The sequence below is a fragment of the Euwallacea fornicatus genome, chromosome 4 (genome assembly GCF_040115645.1).
Source record: "Euwallacea fornicatus isolate EFF26 chromosome 4, ASM4011564v1, whole genome shotgun sequence".
NCBI lineage: Eukaryota > Metazoa > Arthropoda > Insecta > Coleoptera > Curculionidae > Euwallacea > Euwallacea fornicatus.
In genome coordinates, this window is record NC_089544.1 from 2712030 (window position 1) to 2735357 (window position 23328).

The 23328-nt window shown below is 35.4% G+C and overlaps 1 protein-coding gene across 10 annotated transcripts in view; it reads left to right on the forward strand.

Moving 5' to 3' along the window:
* Nucleotides 1–23328, forward strand: part of LOC136350996 (diuretic hormone receptor-like) — a 128341-nt gene that overhangs the window by 60274 nt on the left and 44739 nt on the right. For 8 of the 10 annotated variants that reach the window (XR_010734237.1, XR_010734236.1, XM_066303206.1 and 5 more), the window contains exons 2-3: nucleotides 13457–13747; nucleotides 16885–17075. Coding sequence is in view for 8 of the 10 variants with exons in the window: in XM_066303206.1 (XP_066159303.1) it covers nucleotides 13620–13747; nucleotides 16885–17075 (319 nt within the window). In the remaining 2 variants the exon portion in view is untranslated. Of the gene's footprint in view, nucleotides 1–12521; nucleotides 12693–13456; nucleotides 13748–16884; nucleotides 17076–23328 lie in introns of those variants that run through there. The other 2 variants (XM_066303208.1, XM_066303209.1) reach the window with 2 other exon arrangements.

Genomic DNA, 23328 nt, shown 5'->3' on the forward strand with positions numbered 1-23328 from the left:
CACAATAAACTCAGAGGAGCCCGAGAGGTGAGGTATTTCGTAACCGCGTACGTCTTTATTCGCCGTCTAGCGTTAATGCGAAAGCGCGAAAAAAGGAAAGATCTGACTCCTCATACTGATTCGCAGATCCCGACTCTGCATTCTCACCCAGCGGCTGAATATAATTGGTTTAGAATAGCCTAAATTTAAATTAAATGAACGAAATAATTGAGTTACTGTAATTGAAGAAAATACTGGATTAAATTCTTTAGTGCTGTGCTTATATAAGAGTGCTTCTGCAGGATTTCTGTTCGCAAGCAAACAGTGCCAGATTTATTAGTCTTGACAGGAAAAATAAATCTAAGTGGTACAGATTTAGATGCGATTTAGGAACCGATAGAAGACGATTTACATTCCAATTCAAAAATATGCAGCGATGGCGAAAGGGAGTTTCAGAAATATATAGGATGGTCCAGTTTTTACTGTTTTAACTTTTAGTTAAAATTTGCGTTGAAAAAATAATTTGAATATTATTGTATAGATATTTTCACATTATTTTCTAATATATATAGTAATATTAACAACCAAAGTATGGCATGATTCCAGATTTTTTTTGTTTTTAGTGTTTTATATCTGGTGAGGTTTATGGTCTGTATAGTTGGAGTTATTGAATTATTGTTAAAGTTTACAGGGTGTCAGTTTTTTTACCTTTTTTTCCCCATACTTAACCTATTCGAGATACGCCACTGAGTCTTCCTTGCCTAAAATTTGAATTTCCAGACGAATTTAGTTTTCAAGTTATGTTCAAAAGTATGCGACTCCTATTACAAACTTCAGCTTCTGTGAGATCTCTGAAGCCAGTCTTGATGGCAAGGATTTATGGTACTCCCTCAAACATATGTAAAATTCAGTTCAATTTATCTAAAAAATTATGCAACATTTACAGTGATGTGCCAAATAGTATTTCCATAAACAATGGACAGAATTTCCGAAGTTACCTCCTGTACTGCTACTTGGAGCTTCTCCTTCATAAACTACATTACTTAATTGTCTTTCGACAAGAAAGAATTCGGAAAAATAAGAGATAACTAAACAAATTCGAGGTTCTATGGTTTTGATGCTTTTAGGTTCAAATTTGAAATGGAAGAAGATTAAAAAAAAAACATATTTCTAGACTTTGCATAAATTCATAAAGAAGGTAAAGTAATAACGTAAGAAAAACATTAATTTAATTATTAAGCTCCATTGCGAAAATGTACCCAGGGGATGTTTGCGACCCTTTTTCTCAGTTAAGAAAAATATTGGAAAACGTTCTTTTCGGGGAGGGGGCAAGGTTAGCTTCTCTTTCTGAAATAAAAAGCTTTGTGATTTTTATTGTCATGCCTTATAAAAGATTCTATGTAAAAGCTAGCTAACATATATGGGCAGTGATGATTATTTATTTGCAAGACTGTATTTTCCCCATATTTTCGCTTAATTGGTGAACTAAAACTTAATATCTCGATAAAAATGGTTCTGAAACCAAAACGGCTCATTTTTTACTAGAGATTTCTATGCAAAAATACTTCATCATAATGCACCTTATACTCAGTATATAAGCACATTACCATGCGCAGAATTGAAATATAAAATTTATATATATATATTGTGTTAACTTTTAATCCAAAACATCTCCGAGAAAACGTCTCAAAATATTAACCAAAGGCCCTGGGCATTACTTTTTTACTTTTGCAGTTGCACATTAATTATGCAGCACAAAAACAGTCATATTAATTACTTCAGCTACTTAAGATTTCAATTATTTTACGAAAGTTTCAGATGTCATACAACTCGGAGCAAAAAGTTTTAATTAAGTTATTTTAGTCATAACTCGGCCCTTATCAGCCCAACCCTTAAAGGTCACTGATAAAGTGGAACAAATTGATATTCTTTTATAATATTACGACCTACCCTAATACCTCATAAACCAGCCTTAAATCCCACGCTATTCAATCTTGTCATATTAAACACCATCTGAGGAAGTAAGGCTGAAATCGATAGGGGGCTTGGCCGCTTTCGAGTTATTTTTGCGTGGATAAATATAGCCAGGCATTAAAAGAATGGAAGCCCTATATTGCTGTGGTGGAGAACCTCTCTTTAAAAAACGATATTTCATCCAAAAATCCTTTTGAGCGATAAAAAAAAGCAAAAAAAAAAATTATGCCTTCAACGGGAAACTTACCAGCACACTATCGAGGACTCGTAACGCATTTGGGACCTCTATGGAAAAAATGTAACGTTGTGTAACGTCCTCATGGGCTAGTTGAAGTAATCAATGAATTTGAGCCTAGCAAGCTAGGCGTGTAACTTTGTTATATCTCTAATATGTCCCGTCGTCATAAAAAGGCTTAAATAACCCGAGATTAAAATGGAAAAATAAATGGAAATTGGTATGTCATAGAGCAATCAATTGCGCAAAAACTACTGTATGGGAAATTTTGAAACAAAGTCAAAATAAAAACCTGCATGTCGTTTCAAATTGCTTTATGATCTATTTTCCTCCAATGAAAGGGAACACTTAATTACTAGTGGGTTGTAATTCGTAACATTTAAAAAAGCACTTCACCGGTTATTTTTGAGAGTTGGAGTTACGTACTCTTCACATACTCCAATATCTTTTAATTAACGTGCGGCGGTAGGATTAAATGAAAAAAAGGCATACAGTGAATATCCAAGTCGACCATTTTCACTGCAACAAATATCATCGACCACCGTGTTTTTTTTTTAAATAATTTCAAGGTACCTTCGCAAAAACCGGATTTTTTATGTTTGCATCAAACTGCAGGGTTGAGCACGTGATCCATCATTGTAATCATAAAAAACCTGAATCGAAAAATGCGAAAAAGGAACAAAGTTGATGATGGTTGTCGAGAATCGAAACGTCAGATTGCAGATATAGCATTGCCGCGTCGTAGAAAAGGAAAAGTTGTAATGGTGAAGTGTCAGTCATTATGAATTATCTCGCTAAGCAAGCTAAAGAAAGAATGAAAACTCTATTAAAATTTCAGCTTTTTTACATTTTTTAAAATTTCATAACGGTACATTCTTGAACGGCAAATTGTGCTACTCTGCCCTAGTTTAACCGACCTTCTTTGGTGTTTACCAAGATCCGCGTGGTTGAACTCCAGAAACGGATATCCTGTATAAAGAAAAATTGTTGACAATGTATAGGGAAACATGTTAATCTATATTGATTTAGGAAATAAATAAATAAAAGCTCGATTTCACATATAAATTGCCAGTCGCAATGCTACCGCATTGTTTTCCTTCGTGATATATTGAAAAATTTCCATTCCATGTGGCACGTCTGTTTATGTAGAGGTATGAAAACTTCCAGGATGAAAAACGCAATATTTCGTACTTTGCTAAAGGCCAGATTTTACCGTTCGCGAAATTTATTGGTATAAAACTAAAACTGCCGATTGGATCTTCCTTAAGGAAGTTTGGACATCGAAATACATCCACGTTTAAAGTTTGATCTCCACTTTCCACTTCTCCACTGGCGGAGACGGATGATGCCTCAGATCACTTGGATAAAGTTTTTATCCCCTTTTTCTTCGCCTAAACGAAAAAAAAATGTGTGCTCTTGTGGCACCGGCTATTCGTTAAAAAAAAAATTCGATCCTATGGAAACAGGCCTTCCTAAGGCAACTTCCTGGTTCCCATTGAAACGTCTAACTAAAAACCAGTCGCAGTTAAAATGGATTAATAGCTATTCCCTCTTCTAATGCGGAGACATAAATTATCCGATTTCCGGGCGAACTAGATTAGGTAGTCTATTAAACAGACACTGCTAGACTCAAACTATTGCTGCCATAACTAATATGGATAAATATTCTAATTTAGAAACCCCCGATCATAAATTTGGAAAAGTGGAGTCATGCAGCGCTGGGCACAGAGAAAGATGATTGGCCTTGCGCATGTTTTATCGGAATTTCAATCCGAAATAACCAAATCGGGAAAAGTCTAGGGATATTTTTATAAATAGATTAAACCTCTTCTGAGATTAATTAAAAAATAAAGTCTTGTGTTTCTAGTGTTAAAAAGTGTTTAATATACAACATAACTAAGCTTTTGTTGATAGATTCCTAAATCGCATTGATTTATTCATAAGCTGTTAATATACCTAAAAACGTCCTTCTTTTGACTTAAGAAAAAAATATATATATACATATATATATTTTCAGCAACCAAAAAAATGAAGCGTATTACAAAATAGGGCAGCCACGGTTGTAAATTACAGTTCCGATTCTGCGGTCCATAATCAAAATGATGTTGTTCATTTCCGCCGCGGTATTTCATCCGCATTCTTCTAACAATAACTCCCGAAATTGAAAGGCACCGCGAATTTTGGCCAAATGCGACGAAAATATTTTTTGAAGCATGTCCCGAAAATGCTCAATTGGATTCAGATCTGGCGATTTTGCTGGCCACGGCAATGCGAAGATCCCTTCGTTGTTTAACTAGTCTGCCACAATACTGGCGACTCGTGGACGAGCGTGAGGCGTAAGTTTTGGTCAACGGCGCCAGCAAACGGTCAGACTGTAGGATCAAGAATGATATCGATGTACTGATGAGCTGTTAGGAATCGATTTGGAAAAGCGAGATCGGTTCTGCCGTCAATCATTATTCCGACCCATATCATTATTGTTCCATCTCTATATATGAATAGACTTCCTGGATATGTTGTAAATGTCCGACATTTCCAGACCGTCTTCACACTCTTATTCAATGAAAACCTAGGTAAAATTCAACCTTTGATTCGCAAATGAGTAAACTGTTACTCAATCAATTCCGTTCCAATTTCGCTATTCTTGACACCACTTTAATATTGCAGCATGACTAGCTCCAGCAACAAGTGGACGTCTCAGCCATCTTCGACTACGAAGATTGACTTCATGTACATGATTTTCAAGTCGCCGTGCCATAATTGTAGGCTAAATTCGAACTTTTACAACTACAAATCAATCTTTCATGTTATGGTAAAAGACAGTATTTTCAAAGCACCTATTAAACAGTAGCTAGTATCGAGGAAATGAAATTGAATCAGCTCGATAATTTAGCAGACTGCAAAATAAATAATCATAAATAATTAAAATTTTTCATAGGCGCAAGAAAATTATTTATTTACTATAAGAATTTTTCAATTAATTGAAATATGTATACAAAGTGAGGACTTGCCCTAACATACTATAGTATAAACTAATTGAAATTACTGGTTATAGGTTTTTTACATATTTTTTAAATATCTTTAGACTTTTCGGATGTGTGCAGTTATCTACTTAATAAGTGAAGAAACGAGGACTTTCTCTCATGGGAACGGAATCGAGAACCGAAAACACACTAAATGTGTTATTAAAATAGACTTTTCTTGGTGTTATGTTTATCGTCGAAGTGAGTGATAATTGGAAAAAAATATCAGTGACGCCTTTAGGGCTAAATTGTTAATCTGCTGTTAACTTTAACCGCAAGCTAGTTTCCATAAAAACCATAAAATAGAATCAGAGTATTGACTAGTTTCTTGATTTCTACTGGAATAAGCTTGATGGTAAAGTTGACAGTACATTCATATATTGGACCTTATATGATAGATTTGCATAACAATTTAAACGGGATCTCCTATAAACTCTTAAGCGAAACGATTGGACATAATTCTCTTAAGTCGATGTTCCATTAGACCAATGTTTTGGGAGGGCAATCACATCGATCCCTGTTTAGTTATTTAAATGTCTAACCCAAATCATCCCCTGTCGCGCGTTTGGCGAAACAATCTACTGTAATGGCGTCGAGACACTTCATTTCTGCAATTTCGCTTAAACTGATGCGATATTAAATCGATTTTGTCATTCTTTCAGCTACCCCATAGGGGTGACAATAACTTTGGTCCCGGTAGGGTTATTGCCATGTTTACCGCTACTCATGCCCCCCAGATCGGGTAGCGAAACAGTCTAACATGAATAGATCGGAACACCTCACTTAATCTATTTCGCCTAAGTCGTCGTGAGGTTAGGCACATTTTTAAACATGTTTAGACATCCCTGCTAGGTGGCATATGGGGACAACTCCGTGGGGAGTTATCCCCATATGCATCCCCAAGTATACCGTGCAAGTTTTCAATAGATACGCAGTTAATATTTTTGCCTAAGTATCATTTAAACAATTAAAAGTTAGAAGAAATTAGCGGCTTTTACTTACTTTATCAGTTAACTTTGTCGATGTAATAACATGACTAAACAAGAGGACCACTTTGGCAAATAATTAGTAGGAAATGCTAGTATGTACGCTACACATGGAAAAACTTCAGAGTTTCACTGGTCTTCCTGTTGCATGCTGATTGCAATTTAATTAGTGGCCTGCATCAACAGCTCATTATTGTTTTGCGAAACCATAAACATGCATCAAAGGCCAAACCACAATTGTATCTGCAATAGTGAGGAATTTGGAATATAATCCTGAACTTAAAGAGATTTGAGAACCAGTTCCTATACAAATTAATAATAGTTACACTTCAGCCGATTGAAACGGTGCTAACTGCTCCATAATATGATTAACGATAAGTTACTAATACCGGGTGTCCATATAAGATTGTGGACGTATAAGATTAACATGGAAAATCGATTTTTATGTTTTGGCGCCTGCAGCGATTATCTATTTGAAACATTTTTACATGAAGGTCGTACTACTCAAGACCGGCCATCATTCCTCAAATTTTTGTTTTTCTAATTAGAACCGTTGCCACTCAAAACGCCTCCAAATTTCAAAATTTCGAATGTCCCGCGTTACCCTTCGAAGCCACGATTGGTCGGAGTCAAGACTGTGTGTGTACTTAGTTCTGACGTTGACTTTGACCAATCGCAGCCCCGAAGGGTAACGCGGGACATTCAAATTTTTGAAATGTGGAGGCGTTTTGAGCCGCAGCGGTTCTAATTAAAAGATAAAAACAATTACGGAACGAAGCGCAAAACAATAAAAACCGATTTCATATATTAATCTCCCGTGTCCACAATTCGCCTGGACACCCGAAATATTGGGCCCTTTAGGAACACAGACCTTTCCCTATAAAACAGAATATTATTCTGTCATAAGAATCCTCCTGGTTCTGCGCATCAATATTTCGTGATGGGACTACATCACTATTTAATTTGGGTCACGTTATGAAACCTAATGATGACTAATTTACCCTAAAATCGACATTGAGGGATAATTAAGCACAGGTGGCTGGTTTAGGTGTTGCAGTGCAGAATTTCTAAAGATGGTAGTGATTAACTTGTTATTGTTATAGTTATGATGGCTAAAGGGGGCAAATCCGAATCAAATTTGGATTCATTAAGATGTCAAATTGGAGGCTGGACACAATGACAAATTTTGTATTATTTCTAAATAAAATGTGCAATTACCGGTTAATTGGAACTGAATGTATCGGGTATTTTAATACATTTATAGAATGTTTCAGTGTATATAGAATACCCGTAGGAAAAACTAGCGAATGAAATAGCAATTTCAGCTATTTGCAAATTTAATCAACCCAAAAGCGAGTTGTATGAAAGCGTTTTAGAGTGATATTATCAATTTGAGGCCGTAACTGATGAATATGTATTAGAAGTTCGCAAATACATAAGTAATAATCAAGACACAAACGTTTATTTAGAAATTTATAGTTCGCACCTTTTTGTGCCGGAATATGTAAATTGAATGAAACTATCAAACACAAAGATAAGGAAAGACCGAAAGCAGCCAACTCCCTTTCAGTGAATTGGCACTGTCTCTTTTATTCACAAAGGCCTCTTTTCAGGAATTCAGGGGGAAGGGGGGTTGCGACTGAATTTAATTTGTTAGGCAGATATCATTTAAGGTTTAGTAGTATTTTATAGCTCAATTGTTTCGTTTGTCTTAAGCATACATTAATACCTTCTTGAATCCAATGTCTCAGTTCAAAAAATCCCGATTGTGAACTTTGAATATCAATGCTTGGATTACTGTAAGTCCTCTAAGAAGTGTAAGATAACACTGTATTCAGATAGGATAAATATTGCGAAATCATTCAATTAAAAAGAATGTATTTTAATAAAAAGAAAATAACAAAAAACGTGCGATTTTCTGAAAAATTCAAATAATTGACAACGTCGCCGATTTTAGGTGCCATAAAAAATCTGCATGTGCAAAGTGTGCATCTTTTCCGTCAATTTCCCGGATACAAATTTGACGGTGCGGATTTTTTAGAAAAACCTTCACATGATCTTTTATAATACAAGATGTTGCAGAACAATAAGATCAAACTTCTAGAGATTGTTCAGTGCCACCATAGAAGACATCTGCGTATAAGAATCTCGTATCGGAAAATGTCTCCCTAAGGCGTTACGGCCTTATAATGTTTTTAGACACTACAGTAATTATTGAAGATGTCCTCTTTGAATTTCCGTGCACCTCTATAAATGAGGTACATAATTTCTGCGGATTTCGTTAAAAATCGTTTTGAACGACTTCAAATGCCGCAATGATTCATTCAATCAGATCTTGCTCTTCAGAGAATTTACATGTCTCCACAAATAGAAATCTGACGGTGTTAAATCGGGTGACTTAGGGGCCCACGGAAGTGGGTCACCTCCGTCGTTTCAATGTTGTGCGAACTGACGATCCGAATTTGAGAAACGAGAAAAATGTGAAAGCGCACCATTATGTAGCAGCTACATTTACTGCCTTTCAAGAAATTTCGGCTTCAAATTAACTGGACTTGACACATTTTTGCTCATAACTGTCTTAAAGCACCATACCGCCTTCGGGAGACATTTACGAATTCTTATACTCAATTGTTTTTTGTTATTGTATTGGCAAATCCCTAGAAGTTTGATCCGATCGTTTTGAAACACCCTATATAGAGATTTGGAGCATGATATTCAGGAAAACTGTAATTTCGCAGAATTTATTTCTGTACGTCGATTTGATTTGAATATGTTACTATTCGTGAAGCCATCAGTTCCCCGGGTACGCCAAAAGGATTCATGAATACCATCAAATTCGTAAATCATTTTCAGTGCATCGAAAAACCTAATGGAAAATATCTCGAAAAATATTAGAGATACGAATTTTTTACAAATTATCTTTTTGATATCGGAGAGTTCGGAGTATTAGAATTGATAAAAATATTGAATTTATTGGGAGTAATAAATTGAAAAAAAAGTGGATATTTAAATCTATCACGGTGCCGGCGCCTGGAAAAATCTCTTGAATTGGGGATTTTCGCAATTCTAAATCTAATATAGTTCCTTATCAAGAAATGCGGACCGAATGCATGTCTCAAATCTTCATAAATGCACACGAATCCTAGATCAGCGAAAAGACAAACCAAATTTACATTGATCTTATCTCCTCAGAGTACCTGTTTTGGCAGTGGCACAGGTTCAGGTGTGCATATAGGTATTAGATTTGAGGAACGGTGCGACTTCTCGCAAATATTTGTCATCCTACAGAAGAAGCTTACTGCCGAGCCCCAGTAATTGCTTTTGGGACGCTTTTGTTGTTTAGTTTTGCGATTTTATTAACATTTGCGCTGATCACATTGAAGTGTGATTTATGAGTTCTGGAAAGTGCAGTGTGACGTGGCTAATGTATTCTTCTTTTCTATAGAGAAATCAATTTAATGCCTGATGAAATGCATTGGCAGCTTTCCGTCAACAACTAAGTCGCAATCGGTGATTAATAAAAATACCTCAAGTAGGGCTTGAAATATCTGAGGAAGGTCTTTGGGAAATTTATTATTCAACGGTTATTCATTGTTAACGTCGATGACTGAATGCGAAGATGTGCATAAGATAGACTACAATATTGTAACAATTGTCCAGAGTTAATGCGTGAATTGAAGATGATTTTGACCGACTGTTCGTAGACATGTGATACCGCAAATTGGCATGTTGTTTCCTAGTTCCATTCGTGGACCTAAGTACAAATAGAATATACAAATTAAGGGCATCAAATATATATCGCGAGCCGACATGTTAAAAATATACTGATGGTGGAGCCAAAATCGCCTCTGACCCCCAGAGGGACTCATAAAAAATTAGACGCAGCTTTAAGACGTCTTGTTGTTTTTAAAGAATTACTGACCAACCAACCTAAACTGGCCAAATAATATTACACATCATAGAACAATTATCTTTGAAAACACATCACTCCTCTTTCAATACTTTCCATAAAAATTATTCAAAACAGCAAAATTTACATTAATTTTATAGTTTTTTAACTTTAATTCGTTGCCTGAAGTTATTTATAACAAAAACAGAATGTTTAATGTATGATCATAGGAAAAGTCAAGGCAAGTGATGATCACATGATCTTTATGAATTATCGTTATTTGCATTCCTATTGACTAATCGACCATCAACCCACACACAAAGTTGGAGGTCTATCCGCAAGAGTTTATATGTCATCCACCAAACGAAACCATATTTGTTGAGTTATGTGCCTAATATGAGATGAGACGAGATGGATTATGCCCGGAGCAATTACCGAATTCAGTGTAAGCAAAAAACATTTTAATCAACGCCTTGCGTTTACGATTTGCCGCTTACTACGAGGTTTTTTTAACGATCTCTCATTAGTAAATAAGTAGTCTCAAAGCCAGGTGTCAATCCGCATTATTTGAGGTCGAATTAAGCAGTAATTCAAGTTGATCCTCTTAATGTAATATTTTATTTTAGTGTCTCTTGTTATTGCTACTAATTTCTCTGTAATAATATACGAGGAGAGTTTCAGAAGTACCCGACCTGAGAAAAAAGCTTTTAGAGACTTTATGAACATTAAAAAAATTGATCACCGATACGTGATGTAATACTTTGATTCGAAAGGTTTTCATCCAACATCAAAGCAGAGTTCGATTCTACTCAGGAGGAATCTGGTCTTTCGATAACAGCTGTAAAATATTGGCTGGCAGAATTTAAACGCGGTGGTGCAAGCTGCCAAAGCGAACCACGCAGCGGTTGGCCCACCGACACTCCAGATTTGACCACTTCAGAAATTGCGGTGAAAATCCACTAAAATCCACAATTGAACAAAAACAGCGCGGTGAGGACGCTTCAAGGGAGAGTTTGGCAAAGCTTGGCAAAAATAAAGCCGAATTTTTACGCCGATTCATAACCATGGATGAAATATAGATCCATCATTTCAATTTCACCCCTGAGACCAAAGAGCAATCAAAAAATGAAAAGGGAGAGAATCGGCTTGAAAGAAGGCGAAAACTGTTCCATCTGCAAGAACGGTGGTGGCATCGATGTTTTGGAATGCACGTGGGATCATTTTTATTGACCATCTCCCTAAAGAAAAAACCATAAACACAGAATAGTATACAAATTTAATGCAGCGTTTAAACGAATAAATTCGGAAAATGTGACCGCACTTGACGATAAAGAAAATCTTCCTTCATCAAGGCCATACTAGGAAGTATGGACACACCAGTCCATACTTCCGACATCGCGATGGCCAAAATGTCAACTTCGTTTCGAGCTTTTCCTTATCCGCCCTGTTCGCCAGATTTAGCCCCTTCAGAACGTTTTCGATTTCCAAACTTGAAAAAATTGTGGAAAAAGATTTGCCAACAATGAAGAATTGAAGTCTGAGATTGGTGCCTATTTTGAAACATTCGAAGTTTCTTACTATAAACAGGGTATAGAACATCACAGGAAAACGCGTGTAAATCTGAAAGGAGATTATGCTGAGATTTAGTGTAATATTTTTCAATTTTTTTTTATGAGTGTTATCGGGTAGTTTTGGAACTATCCTCGTAGTTACTAACCTACTCCTAAACAGGTACTATTTCTAATAAATAGCCCTCTAATTTATTCTAAGCCGAAACGCCTACACAAATAACAATTATTATGGTACAATATAAGCATTTATGGACACTAAAATGACCTATTCCGGACTTTATATGTGGTTTTATACCCTGTATTAGCCAATAAAGTTCCTAATGAACGCTGGGAAGAAAATATAAACTTTTTCTTCTTCGTTTTTCATTTTACGACACTTAATATAAAACCCAGATGGGATCAACCAAATGAGCGATAGCCCGACTTCGGTTCCTTCCCCTCACGATCATAAATCGCGTATACGTTAATTCAACCTTTAATACACAAATTTTCATTCGTAAATATTGTCCTGTATCACTATGTAAGCACGTACTAAATGAATTATTCATGACGCGACATAAACATTGTTAATCGAGATATTATGCCGAACGAGATTATTATCGCAATACACTGCTTCGAGATAAAGACTTTTATGATCTGCTTGTGCGAATTTTCATTGAGTCTCAACTAGGCAATTAAAACTGGTTTTAAGCAAATTTTTATTCTGCAATATTTGCCTGATTTTTATTTATAATTGAACAAACAAGTACATATTTTTCCGGCATTATGACACACAGCGATTATTCATGCTGGATTTTGCAATTGCCGCCAAGATTTTCCGTTTAAATCGCTGATAAAATTCTCTAGTAAAATGTGTCGTTGCAGTTCGCGAGACCGGAAATTTCGTGGGAAGAGAATAAATTTGCCTCATTCGTTCAAGATCTAAACTTCGTTAACATGCAGTGCACCAATTGTTATTGTTCCTGGATAGGAAATATTTAGGCCTTAAACCATTTCATTTAAAAGTAAGCTCCTTACGACTACGCTTAATCTTTTGTGAGTACTTTGTTTTTTGATTATTTAAGTACCCATTAGTGACACCTTTCAAGAGTTAACGTGTGTAGGATAATCATGTTCGTGGCCCATTTATGGTGGGCTGCAATGAAAATACCTCAAAGACCATGTCCCGAGAAGACGGTGCTGCCATTGCCCTGCTGGAGAAGTCAGAGGAGCGTGAGGGGGCTGTAACACTAACAAACCGGTCTCTGAACTTTTGACTCATTAGCTATGAATAATATGAAAAACTGCGTGAAAAACTGTGGAACACGAAATATACTCCGTTCGGAAACTGTTTGTCACCTCGGCGTCCGAAGGCTGTAATATTATAAACGTTCTAAGCGCCGTGATGCGATTCTCGACTTCATTGCTTCCGGAAGTTGCAAAGCCCGCTTGCAGTGGCAATAATTCTGCAACTATGGATTAAAAATAGCTAAAATGTCATTCAATTTGTATTCAGAAAAGCACATCTCCCTGATAACAGACTGAAACGTTCAAAAGCCTTAAGGATTCTTATTATGTGTGTCATGTCATTGATCCAGAAACAATATTTGAACGTATGGAGTACAATATGTTGTTGCCTGGCTGGTATTAGAACACCAAATATTTGAATAACTTTGGAATAATAAACATCAGATAAACTTGGATTCGCTATGTTTTAACAATGATAGTAGCGTATTCAGTGTAGTAATTAACTTGCCAAGTGAAAGATTCAAAAACGGTTAATACCTATACATGACTGATTCCTTTTCCATTTATTTCAGATTCAACAAACAGAAGAGTCTAACATGGACATGAAAGTAGTGCGGATACGCGAAATCTATTGTGTCTACGAACTCTTTTTACACGAGGTGTATTACAATCTTCGTAATAGTGAACCAATTACGCAGTAAAGGTAACAGAGCTGAAGTGAAACTATTCAGTAAAATGGACAGTAAGAATTACTGGTTTGAGCCCAACATCCAACAAGACCACGGACTTATGGACCATGAGGTGTCTAGTCCTGGATACATTGGATTTATGGGGAACGGCAGCAGCATGCCTGATGTGTACAGGTGAGATCTAATTTCATCAAAATGCGGGCACACATTAAGCGTTGCGAAATGGAAAAAAATTGGATTTATCTATCAGATAAAAATCGTAATTCTCTCGGATTCTTATTTAATTAAAGTCTTATGGTGGTATATAAGACAAAGGAACGCTTTTTGTTCCTGGCATTAAAAAATGATTTATAAGCGTATGAAGCAGGTACATACCTGCTTAATTATGCAATATTTCCAGAAACTTACGTCTCCTAGCAAATGAAGCTTAGTCGATTCTAAAATTAAACTCTTGCGTAGATCTCTCGAATAGAAGTTAGGAGGTTTGTTGTTCTAACTGTAAAAACCTTAATCTCGCTAATAAACACGAAATTACTCGTGTTGAGTTCGCATCCTTTAGATCTAGATTTTCAAAAAATACTGTAGACTACCCAATATTGAAACTTCACTTTAACAGTGAATTACTGATGCGAAAAATGCTCAAATAAAATAAACTAAAAAGCTACGAAAACTTTAGAAAACATGGTGCTAACACGTTTTTCCTAGACTTCTAGGTCTAAATCAAAAGTCCCATGACACCATATTTGCTCAAACGTCGCCCGCTAAGTTGTAAATGAGCCCCCCCCCCCCTCATCAATAAATTGGCTCGAAAACTTTCAAGTTAACTGTGCAATCTTCCACTGATAAACATCAAATTGCTTAAACGTCCGCACTTCTGAAGTTTCCCTTGAAAGTTCTCGCCAGGCAGAATGCCGTCAACCATTAAAACGAGCTCTTCAACTGAACTTTAAGCACATAAGTTTACGATAGCAGCAGGTAATAATATATGTACGAAGGCTCAAACATCATGCAGGATTAAGCGTTTTGAAGGTCTGCTCACTGTCTCTGAGAAATCAAGTTTTCCAAGTGGGCCGCACGAAAAAGCAACTTTTCACCAAGTCTTCACTAGTTATCATACAAAAATCGTTTAATTCCAAGAGCCGTCGGTAGGCGAGTAGTGTGTGTTGGGTGCCCAAACTGGTATGATCCATCATGATTTAACCACATACGGGTAACGAATAAAGAAAATACCAATTTGGGGTACCAGGAACCCATTGGGTATGAGAAAAATAAGTTTCGTTTTCTAAGAGAAGGCGTAATGCATACTGTATGTATTACGTCTGAACCTGCTTAACACTTATTTGAAATCCTAATATCATTGTGAAAATCTGTCATTTAATTGAGATGTCAAAAATATTTGGTTTTTGTTGGATTGAAAATGGATAGTTTTGCACCCTCGCAGTAGTTGAGAGAGTTTTCTGCAGCCTCATGTGGGGAAACCCCACACCATACTTCAAGAGTAAAGTAGGCAGATGACACTGTAAATATTTTCTTTTCATACATATCTTACCTTATTTTCTTATCTATCATATCTAAAATATCTATTTTCAGAGATAAAAATTGTTTTATGTCAAAAATCTGATTTTAAAAAATTTTGTTATAGTAGATCTGTCAAAGGTGGGACAACCAAATTATACCGGAAGAAAGTTAAAACGGTGTACTTCATTCTTTTTAATTTCAATTTTGATAATTATCTACAGGGTGGGCTGCGAAATAAATTGGACTAGGCCAACACAATAATCGTTTTGTTCAAGTGAGACACCCTCTATTTTATTACATGGGTTAAAAGGCCATTTCGTTCTGCATTCAATCATGTAACGTTTCCTGTTTTGACGTAGGGATTGTTGAATTATTTGAAGTTGAAATTTGGAAATAAAAAAACTAAATCTTCAAAACGTAGTTAGTTACTTGGTGTTGTAAATCTTTAACTACATGTCGACAAATTATATTAATAATTGTTCAAAATGTCCACCATTTGTCTTCAATCATTTTCCTGTCCATAGGTGCACCTGGTCAAAGCGCAAATAAATTAAAAAAGTTCTTACGTAAAACTAGGAAAATGTGACCTAATTAAAAACAGAAGAAATTGCCCTTTAACCTATTTGAAGAAAATGACTTTTTGGCATTTTTATATTGGCCTAGTTCAGTTTATTTCGCAGGTCACTCTGTATATAATTATTAAAATTGAAATTGACAAAAAGAAATGACTTAACTGACAAATTTTTTTTATATAAATGAGTTCCGGAAATGTCGCTATTTTAGAAATGTTCTAAATCGATAGATTTTAAGGTTAATAAGGGCCGCATACTACATTGTGATTTTCTAGCTTTCGTGCTTCTCTAAATACTTCTAATGGGTCCTCAGCTAAAGGTATCCCGTATGTGAGGTAATGCATGATCAGTTTCCTGGACATGCAAATAACAAATTTTGAATGATCTTCAAAATTCAAGAAACGTTCTAAAGAGAATCGAAGAAGTCCCAGACGCTGGGTAGAGAATTGCCATCCAAGGCAAATTGTTTTTAAGTTTACTAATTTAATAGATTTGTACCAACAGTAGGGAGTAAATTAGAAACACCCTGTGTAATCCAGTTCTCAAGGTTCAGAAAGCAGCAAGAGAACTCCCACTTAGAAACCTACTGAAATGCATTGTAGGACTACCCAATGGGTATAACTTGTATTTTATTACATAAGAAAAGATTCAATCAATCATCCTTCCAATAGGGGATTGCCATACAATAAAGTAATGTTAATGTTTACCCTAATTTTTCTTCATATTGAATCTATTACCTACTCCCCTGGTTCTAGTTCAAGACGAAATATTGCGTTATAAATACACACAGGGCCGGCAAAAATAAATAAGTAAATAGCTCTGAGCTATTTATATGAATGAATGTATATATCACAATTGTATGAAAACAGAGAACTCAGGAAATATTGTATCACATAAATCCTTCGTGGCAAACTTTGTTCTGCCGATCGAAGGCTTTGCCCAGATTTTCACTGTAGCGTATGGAAAATTTATCCTTTCACAGGTTGTTCCATTTGTAAGGAGTTCTTTCGGTCCGTCATTGTATTCCCGAAATAAAACCTGGGAAGATTTCATCCATAACGATACCTCTTTTAACCCTGAGGCCATATTTCATGTGAAGAACTTTAAGTATTGGCCCACGTTTGCAACAAAATTGATGACTTTCCTGGATTGCGGATTGCTTACCTCCTATCAATCAAATCGAAGCCCAAAAAGTACCATTAACAAGTGCATTTTTTACAGGCCCAATATTACACAGGAAAGCTGCGAAATGTTACACTATAATGAAACTTTGAAGCTTTTGAAGACTCATCCCGATGGTTTTTGCAACGCCTCGTTCGACAACATATTGTGCTGGCCACCCACGCTCTTCGAAGCTGTCGCTAAGATGAAGTGCTTTTCCGAGTTTTTGGGGATTCGCTATGATGACACACGTAAGCAATTTTTTGTGGGCTTTCAAAATTTCAAAAAAAAAGACCTCGATGCTGAAGAAACACGAATATAAAGTGCACTTAAACTCAAGCTAACATGAAACACTGTTTTCCTTTCATGCGAACATTCATCTTCCTGTAAGTCCCATAAGCTTCTCACAAACGAATTCATTTTATTGCCGAATCCTCAGGAGCCTCACTCAGTTCATAATTCGTACTTCAGTTTCTCACCTCTTGTGAACATTAAAATACTATTTCTTTTAGAGCTAGATTCATAGGCCAACCTATCATTAGACCAATGTTTTCAAAGCTATACAGGGCCTTGCTGGAGGGCCTCCGACTTCCTTAGCTTCTACACCAACAAAGTTAACAATTTTTCTCTTCTGCAAAATTACACAGTACGTAAAGGCGCGTTTTCAAAAATTATTTTTTAATGTACAGGATGACCCTAAATATCGTGACGATTCATAACTTCGTTATTTTAAATAAAACCTCCCAATTTGTTTTGTTATTTTCGGATTTATCGTTAAATTTTAAGATTAGTCTATACAAGGTATCTTACCTTTAAAATTTACCGTTTCCGAGTTATTTGGACACATTTAAAAAATTTTACAGAATAAAGGTTCCACGAAAATCGGTACTGTGTTTTAACTGCTGTAAATTTAGGAATCGGTCTTCTGGGGCTCAAAGAGGATCAAATAAGCTACTTTTTGATGTGCTTTAATTTAAAAAAAGTCCTCCATAAACGCTGAAATATGCCTCCAGAGATATCTGACTTCAAACCTTAACAACTTGCATATTCCAAATGGAATACTCCGATTTTCTCGACGATATCGTATTCAGAATTAAAAAATCCACTTTTGATAACATTATCCTATGGCTAAAGTCAGCAACTTCTGAGCTCCCAAAAGTTGCCCTTTTTTGGCTTATAAATATTTTGATAGTCGTTAAAAATGTCAAAATGACATGACTTCTAACATCTTCTCTAACTGTTGCCGACGATAATTGGTTTCTAAATTCAGAAAAAAAACATTGTTAAAACTAGGCAACCCTGATGCGCTATTTCAGGACCCCGTATAATATAGTGAAAAGAAAAATGCAGTGCATCTGATATTTACGGTAAATCTTGAGTCCTCAGAATATTGTAATATAATAGACTTGATCGAGATCTCTCGACATTTTTACCGTTTTTGGCCTAGAAAAAAGGTACAAGATATTTTCAACAGGTTTGCTCTTTCTATTCGTTGCTCTGTAGTTGTAGGGAATGTTTGTTATATTATCATCAATTGGTATCAAAAACCCATTAAATACCAAATCAGCGTAGCTCATGAAATTTTACGACGAACTCTTTTACCGAGACTAAAAACAAATTAATAAAAATGCCGTTAATCATTTAATCTCTGTCAATTAAACATCAGCTTAGAGCGTTAATTCCAGAACTTTGAATGATTATAGTCATATAATCAATAAGTGTCTGTTTATTAATGAACGCGATTAATAGTCAAAATGATTTAAGGCATGAGCGAACCGGGCGCGTTAATAAGGCCGACATTATTAATCAATAATTAATATACATAAATGATTCCTTCAGTGCTTTAACACGCATGTGCTGAATTATATGGATAATTATTTCTTTAAAGAAATATTAAAGTAAACACCCTAAATGCACTTTTCTTCCTTCATTGGCTACTTAATTTCCTTCCCTTCTTTTCAATGTTCTAAAGGGCGCAACCTCAAACGCGGATGTGGGCGTTTATTGGATCTGTACACGAACTTGAAACAAACATTTTATGTTAATATCTATATGAAAAATATTTGTGTAACTGAAAAGACTTAAAATACAGGGAGTTATAAAAAAACGGATGAAGCAATAACTCAATTATTTATTAACGAGTATCAATGAACTAAGTATTTTTAAAAATATATTTTTTCAACTACTAAGTGACGTCAAAGTTTTTTTTCTTAGCTGCATCTACTTCAAGTGTCAACTTCACAATTTCAAATAGAACTCCACATTTTTTAAATATTTTTAGGTTGAAAAAATTTGTCTTCATTAAATGTGTGTCACGTTAATGTTAAAACAATTTTAAACTGAAAAAATGGAAAAAAATTATTTCTTTTCATGCTAATATATTGGCTAGAATATTACAAACAGTATTTCTCTTCTGCATTTAACAATGTATTATACACATACATAACTCATAATGTCCAAATTTAGCATACAGATGGCTACATAACTCATGTTTAATTTTTTTAATTTTTTCAGTTAAAAATTATTCAACATTAACTTGTCACATCATTAAATTCAAAAATTATTTTCTAACAAAAAATATAAACAAAAATATAGAGTTCTATTTGAAATTTTGAAGTTGACACATGAAGCAGAAGTTGAGTTAAAAAAGACAAATTTGACGTTACTTAGTAGTCCGAAAAATAAAATTTGAGTTCATATATATGATCATCTTTTCATAAATAAGAGAATTTTTGCTTCGCTCTTTTTTTTAGACACCCTGTATTATACAGATCACGCACTGTCATAACGTAGAGTTTTATAAATTCATCTCTGCAGCTCTCTAAGTATTTGATTAACTTGAGGACCCTGGAAATTCCCCTTTGAACCGCAAATAAGGTTTGAACTTACCCAAGTGATCCCCAGAAGGTTAAGCTATACTTAATTTTCATATCTGCATGGCTGCAAATTATAAGCCGATTTCGTATTCAACCCATGTCTTCAACCCATTTATCATTGTTGAGTTGAATAAATGAATATTTATGCAAGTGGTTTCGCTATAAATTTCGGTGGAGTCGGTTTTTCACCGATCAGTGTATGTGTATGATAGAGAAGTTTTTCTAATCGGGGTGTAAAAACTTTTACTCGAGCCCACAACAATTTCGAAAGTGAAATTTTCAGGGCCCTAATTCTGATGTTTAAATTCCGTCAAGTAAATATTGCATAACAAAACAAAAACAGTTTTTTTGGAACGAAATGTAATCTTCGTCGCAAATCTATTAACACGGAACGGTGCAGTGCCCGCTTAAGTTTTGTCATGAATGTAAACAACTCTTAAGGAAACACAACCTAAACAAGTTTGTAATTAAAAGTAAATTTTACTTAAGACATGCTGCCATTTACAGGTAGCATTAGGATTGATGAAGCTATTCACAAGTTAAACATTTAGAGTATGTTAGGATTAACTTAAAACACTATTTCTCATTATCTTCATTTCCCATTTAAGGAAAGGCGGAAAATGCAGTGTAAAATATTTTATTTTTCCGAGCTTACGAATACTTCTTGATAAATTTATCACAAAAGCATATTTTCCATTTTCGTAGCTTTTTAAAACTTCTATAAATCGGAGCCTAAACGTGGTTTCTAGGGAGTTTAAGAACGCTTAGAATTTCTTTTAAACGCTCTCTTTTTCTCCCTGAATTTTTCTGTTATTTTTGGCTTAAGAGTACCAGAAAATTTAATTGGAAATAACTTATTCGCCTCTTTCTGAGCTTTCCGCCATGGCAACATCTAAAAATCCATACTTAAACTTGTTATGACACAAGTTCTGGACTTTTGACTTTAATCATTTGTAATAATCTTAATAAAAAACCTCCTTCTTTTTCGGTTTCTTAATCCAGAAATAACGGCAAATTTGGGTGATCACACGTTTCGTCTCCCCTGGAAATCGTAGTTAAAACATGATGTTAATCATCTGCTGAGCTTCCAATATTAAGCATCTCAGAAAATCTTATCGCTTCACATTTTTTGTTGTTTTTTATCTTTAAATAATTTGGAATTCGGAGCCACAACTATTACTATCCGCGTTCTTTTTTCACCTCTGGCAATCCAAACCGAGAAATGACACTCAATTGATCGTCAACAATCAATCATCGTCTGACCTTTGGAGACTAGTGATCTCGAAATGCACACCTTTATGCAGTTTTAATTTGCATAAAATTAGCTTTCAAAAATCAATTTTCGTTAGCCGATTGGTAATTGGCAATACTGCTTCAAGCCCCATTCAATATTGACGAATAATAAGCCTGCAAATTGGTTTAAAATAGACAAGCGAGTGCAGTTCGTTAACAGTAACGCAATAATTCGACATCCACTGCCAGTCGCACTAAATTCATGCAATTTAGATAAACTTATTAACTATCGGTATTAATCAATCGTCAAATACCGGGAAAGTTGTAAGGTCTAAGATTTCCAGGTAATATACCGCCTCGACTTCCCGTCCTTCAGGGTTTTGCTTTTTTTGTATTTTTCGCACAGCTCACATAAGTTCTGAGATATTTACTCATATGTTTAAATGGCACAGTTAACTCAAAATAAAATGATCTCTCGAACGGCCGAGATACGATAAGTTGACTTAATTTGTGTGCAAGATGTCTCAGGTTTTACGATCAGTCGTTCAAGAATAGTGAGAAAAGGGCCCTTATAGGTTCTGGGATCATATAAGCAAAAGTTTTATTTCTTTTACTTTACCATCCATATGATGATAACACGTTCATAAAATTATTATAACAATATAATTTTTTCAGTTCCCGACTAAAACCGTCTGAAACCAAATTTCGATTATATTTAGAAATCTATGTTTTCCATGATACCTGTCGCTGATGTTCAGGACTCAAACTAACCGGTCAATAAATCACAAAAATCAACTTTACGGGCAAACAGCAACAGGTACGAGGAAATTTCAGGGGATGCTTTCGATCTATAGTTGAATGCTCATTATCATGCCCACTTTTCCTTTTCCATATCGGCATTTACTTTTTATTGAACTGTTAGTAATCAATGCTCATATATCTGCCACTAGTGAACCTAGCTAACTTGGAACTACTTAGTCTTGGGTCACTTTGGATTCGTTATTGGTTTAAGACCCTTTGACAGTCTAAAAATAAAAATAACAACAATCTCACTGACCCCGGCATATTGGGTCACCTTAGCTTCAATATACAGGGTGTCCCTGAAGTAACTACGAAAACTTTAGGAGGTGGTTCTTCGCGTCAAATGCTACCAAAAATGTAAAGCGGAAGATTTCGGAAAACTCGGCCCACTTTTAGGAAATCCCAATTTCTCAGTTTTGAGAACTTGTCCTGTTCTGTAATCTAAATGTCCCCACATCTTCCTTTGCATTGCTGCTACCAAAATTTCAATAGTACCTTTGGAAAACCACTTAAATTTTCTATTTTAAGCAACCATTGTGAGTCCATCTTGATTGCCCTTTGCAAACTTTTCGGAAACATGAACGTAAAACGTTTTAATTTTATTTTTTAATTTTATTTTTTATTATTATTTTTTAAATATTTCTATCCTATATTCGTGCCAAATAATTTTAATTCATCATTTCTCAATTGTGGTGGGGAATTTGAGCAAACTGTTGAACGATATTCCACTAGAAAGGAGGCAGATATGTATTGCCAAATGGACAGATACTCGGCGTACAGCGGGAGAAACATAACCCAGTGGATCGCTACGAAGACAGATGAATAAGTTAATTTGATTCATGACATTGGCCTGTCAAAAGACCCGATTTAATACCTTTTGACTTTTACATTTGGGGTACGTTAAAACACTTGTGTGCAAAGATAATGTGGATACACTTCAAAAACTTAAACAATGAATACGTACAGATTGTGTCTAAATGGGCGAGAGGAGAGAAGAGATCGGTCACGCCATTCTTCAAGCGTGTAAGTTGTGTTTGTGCCAGCAAGGAGTTTTTAGACATATGTATAACTCACATTTTTGGTAGCATTTGATGTGTAGGACAAGCTCCTGAAGTTTCCCTAGGTAATCCAAGGACACCCTATATAATGGAAATCTAATCTGAATTTTTTACCATACCGATGATTTGCGTTAAAGCTAAGAAACACTAATGACTTTCCAACAAATCTGCGCGATTGTCTGATGTTTTCGTATTATGCAAATTCGGAGCATCTCCCCTAATTGGCCAACGATCAAAGACGAGCACAACATACCAAACAGTTCACCGCTGTTGAGCAATTACGCTCTCAACAACAGTTTGGCCCCTTAACTTGCATTGAAGTTATATTAACTTGAGATACAGCAGAGGTCGGATTTATTAAGGACTTCTAATGCAATTATTATACTAGATTTTAATCAAGAGACTTTCATCCCCTGCTAGCCACAAAATCACGTTGCATCAGTGATTCAATGAACAGAGTCCATTTAAAAACGGCACACTGAATATGAGTTTTTAATGCCGCCACTGGCAATTACGATTTGCCGCAGATTGCTGAT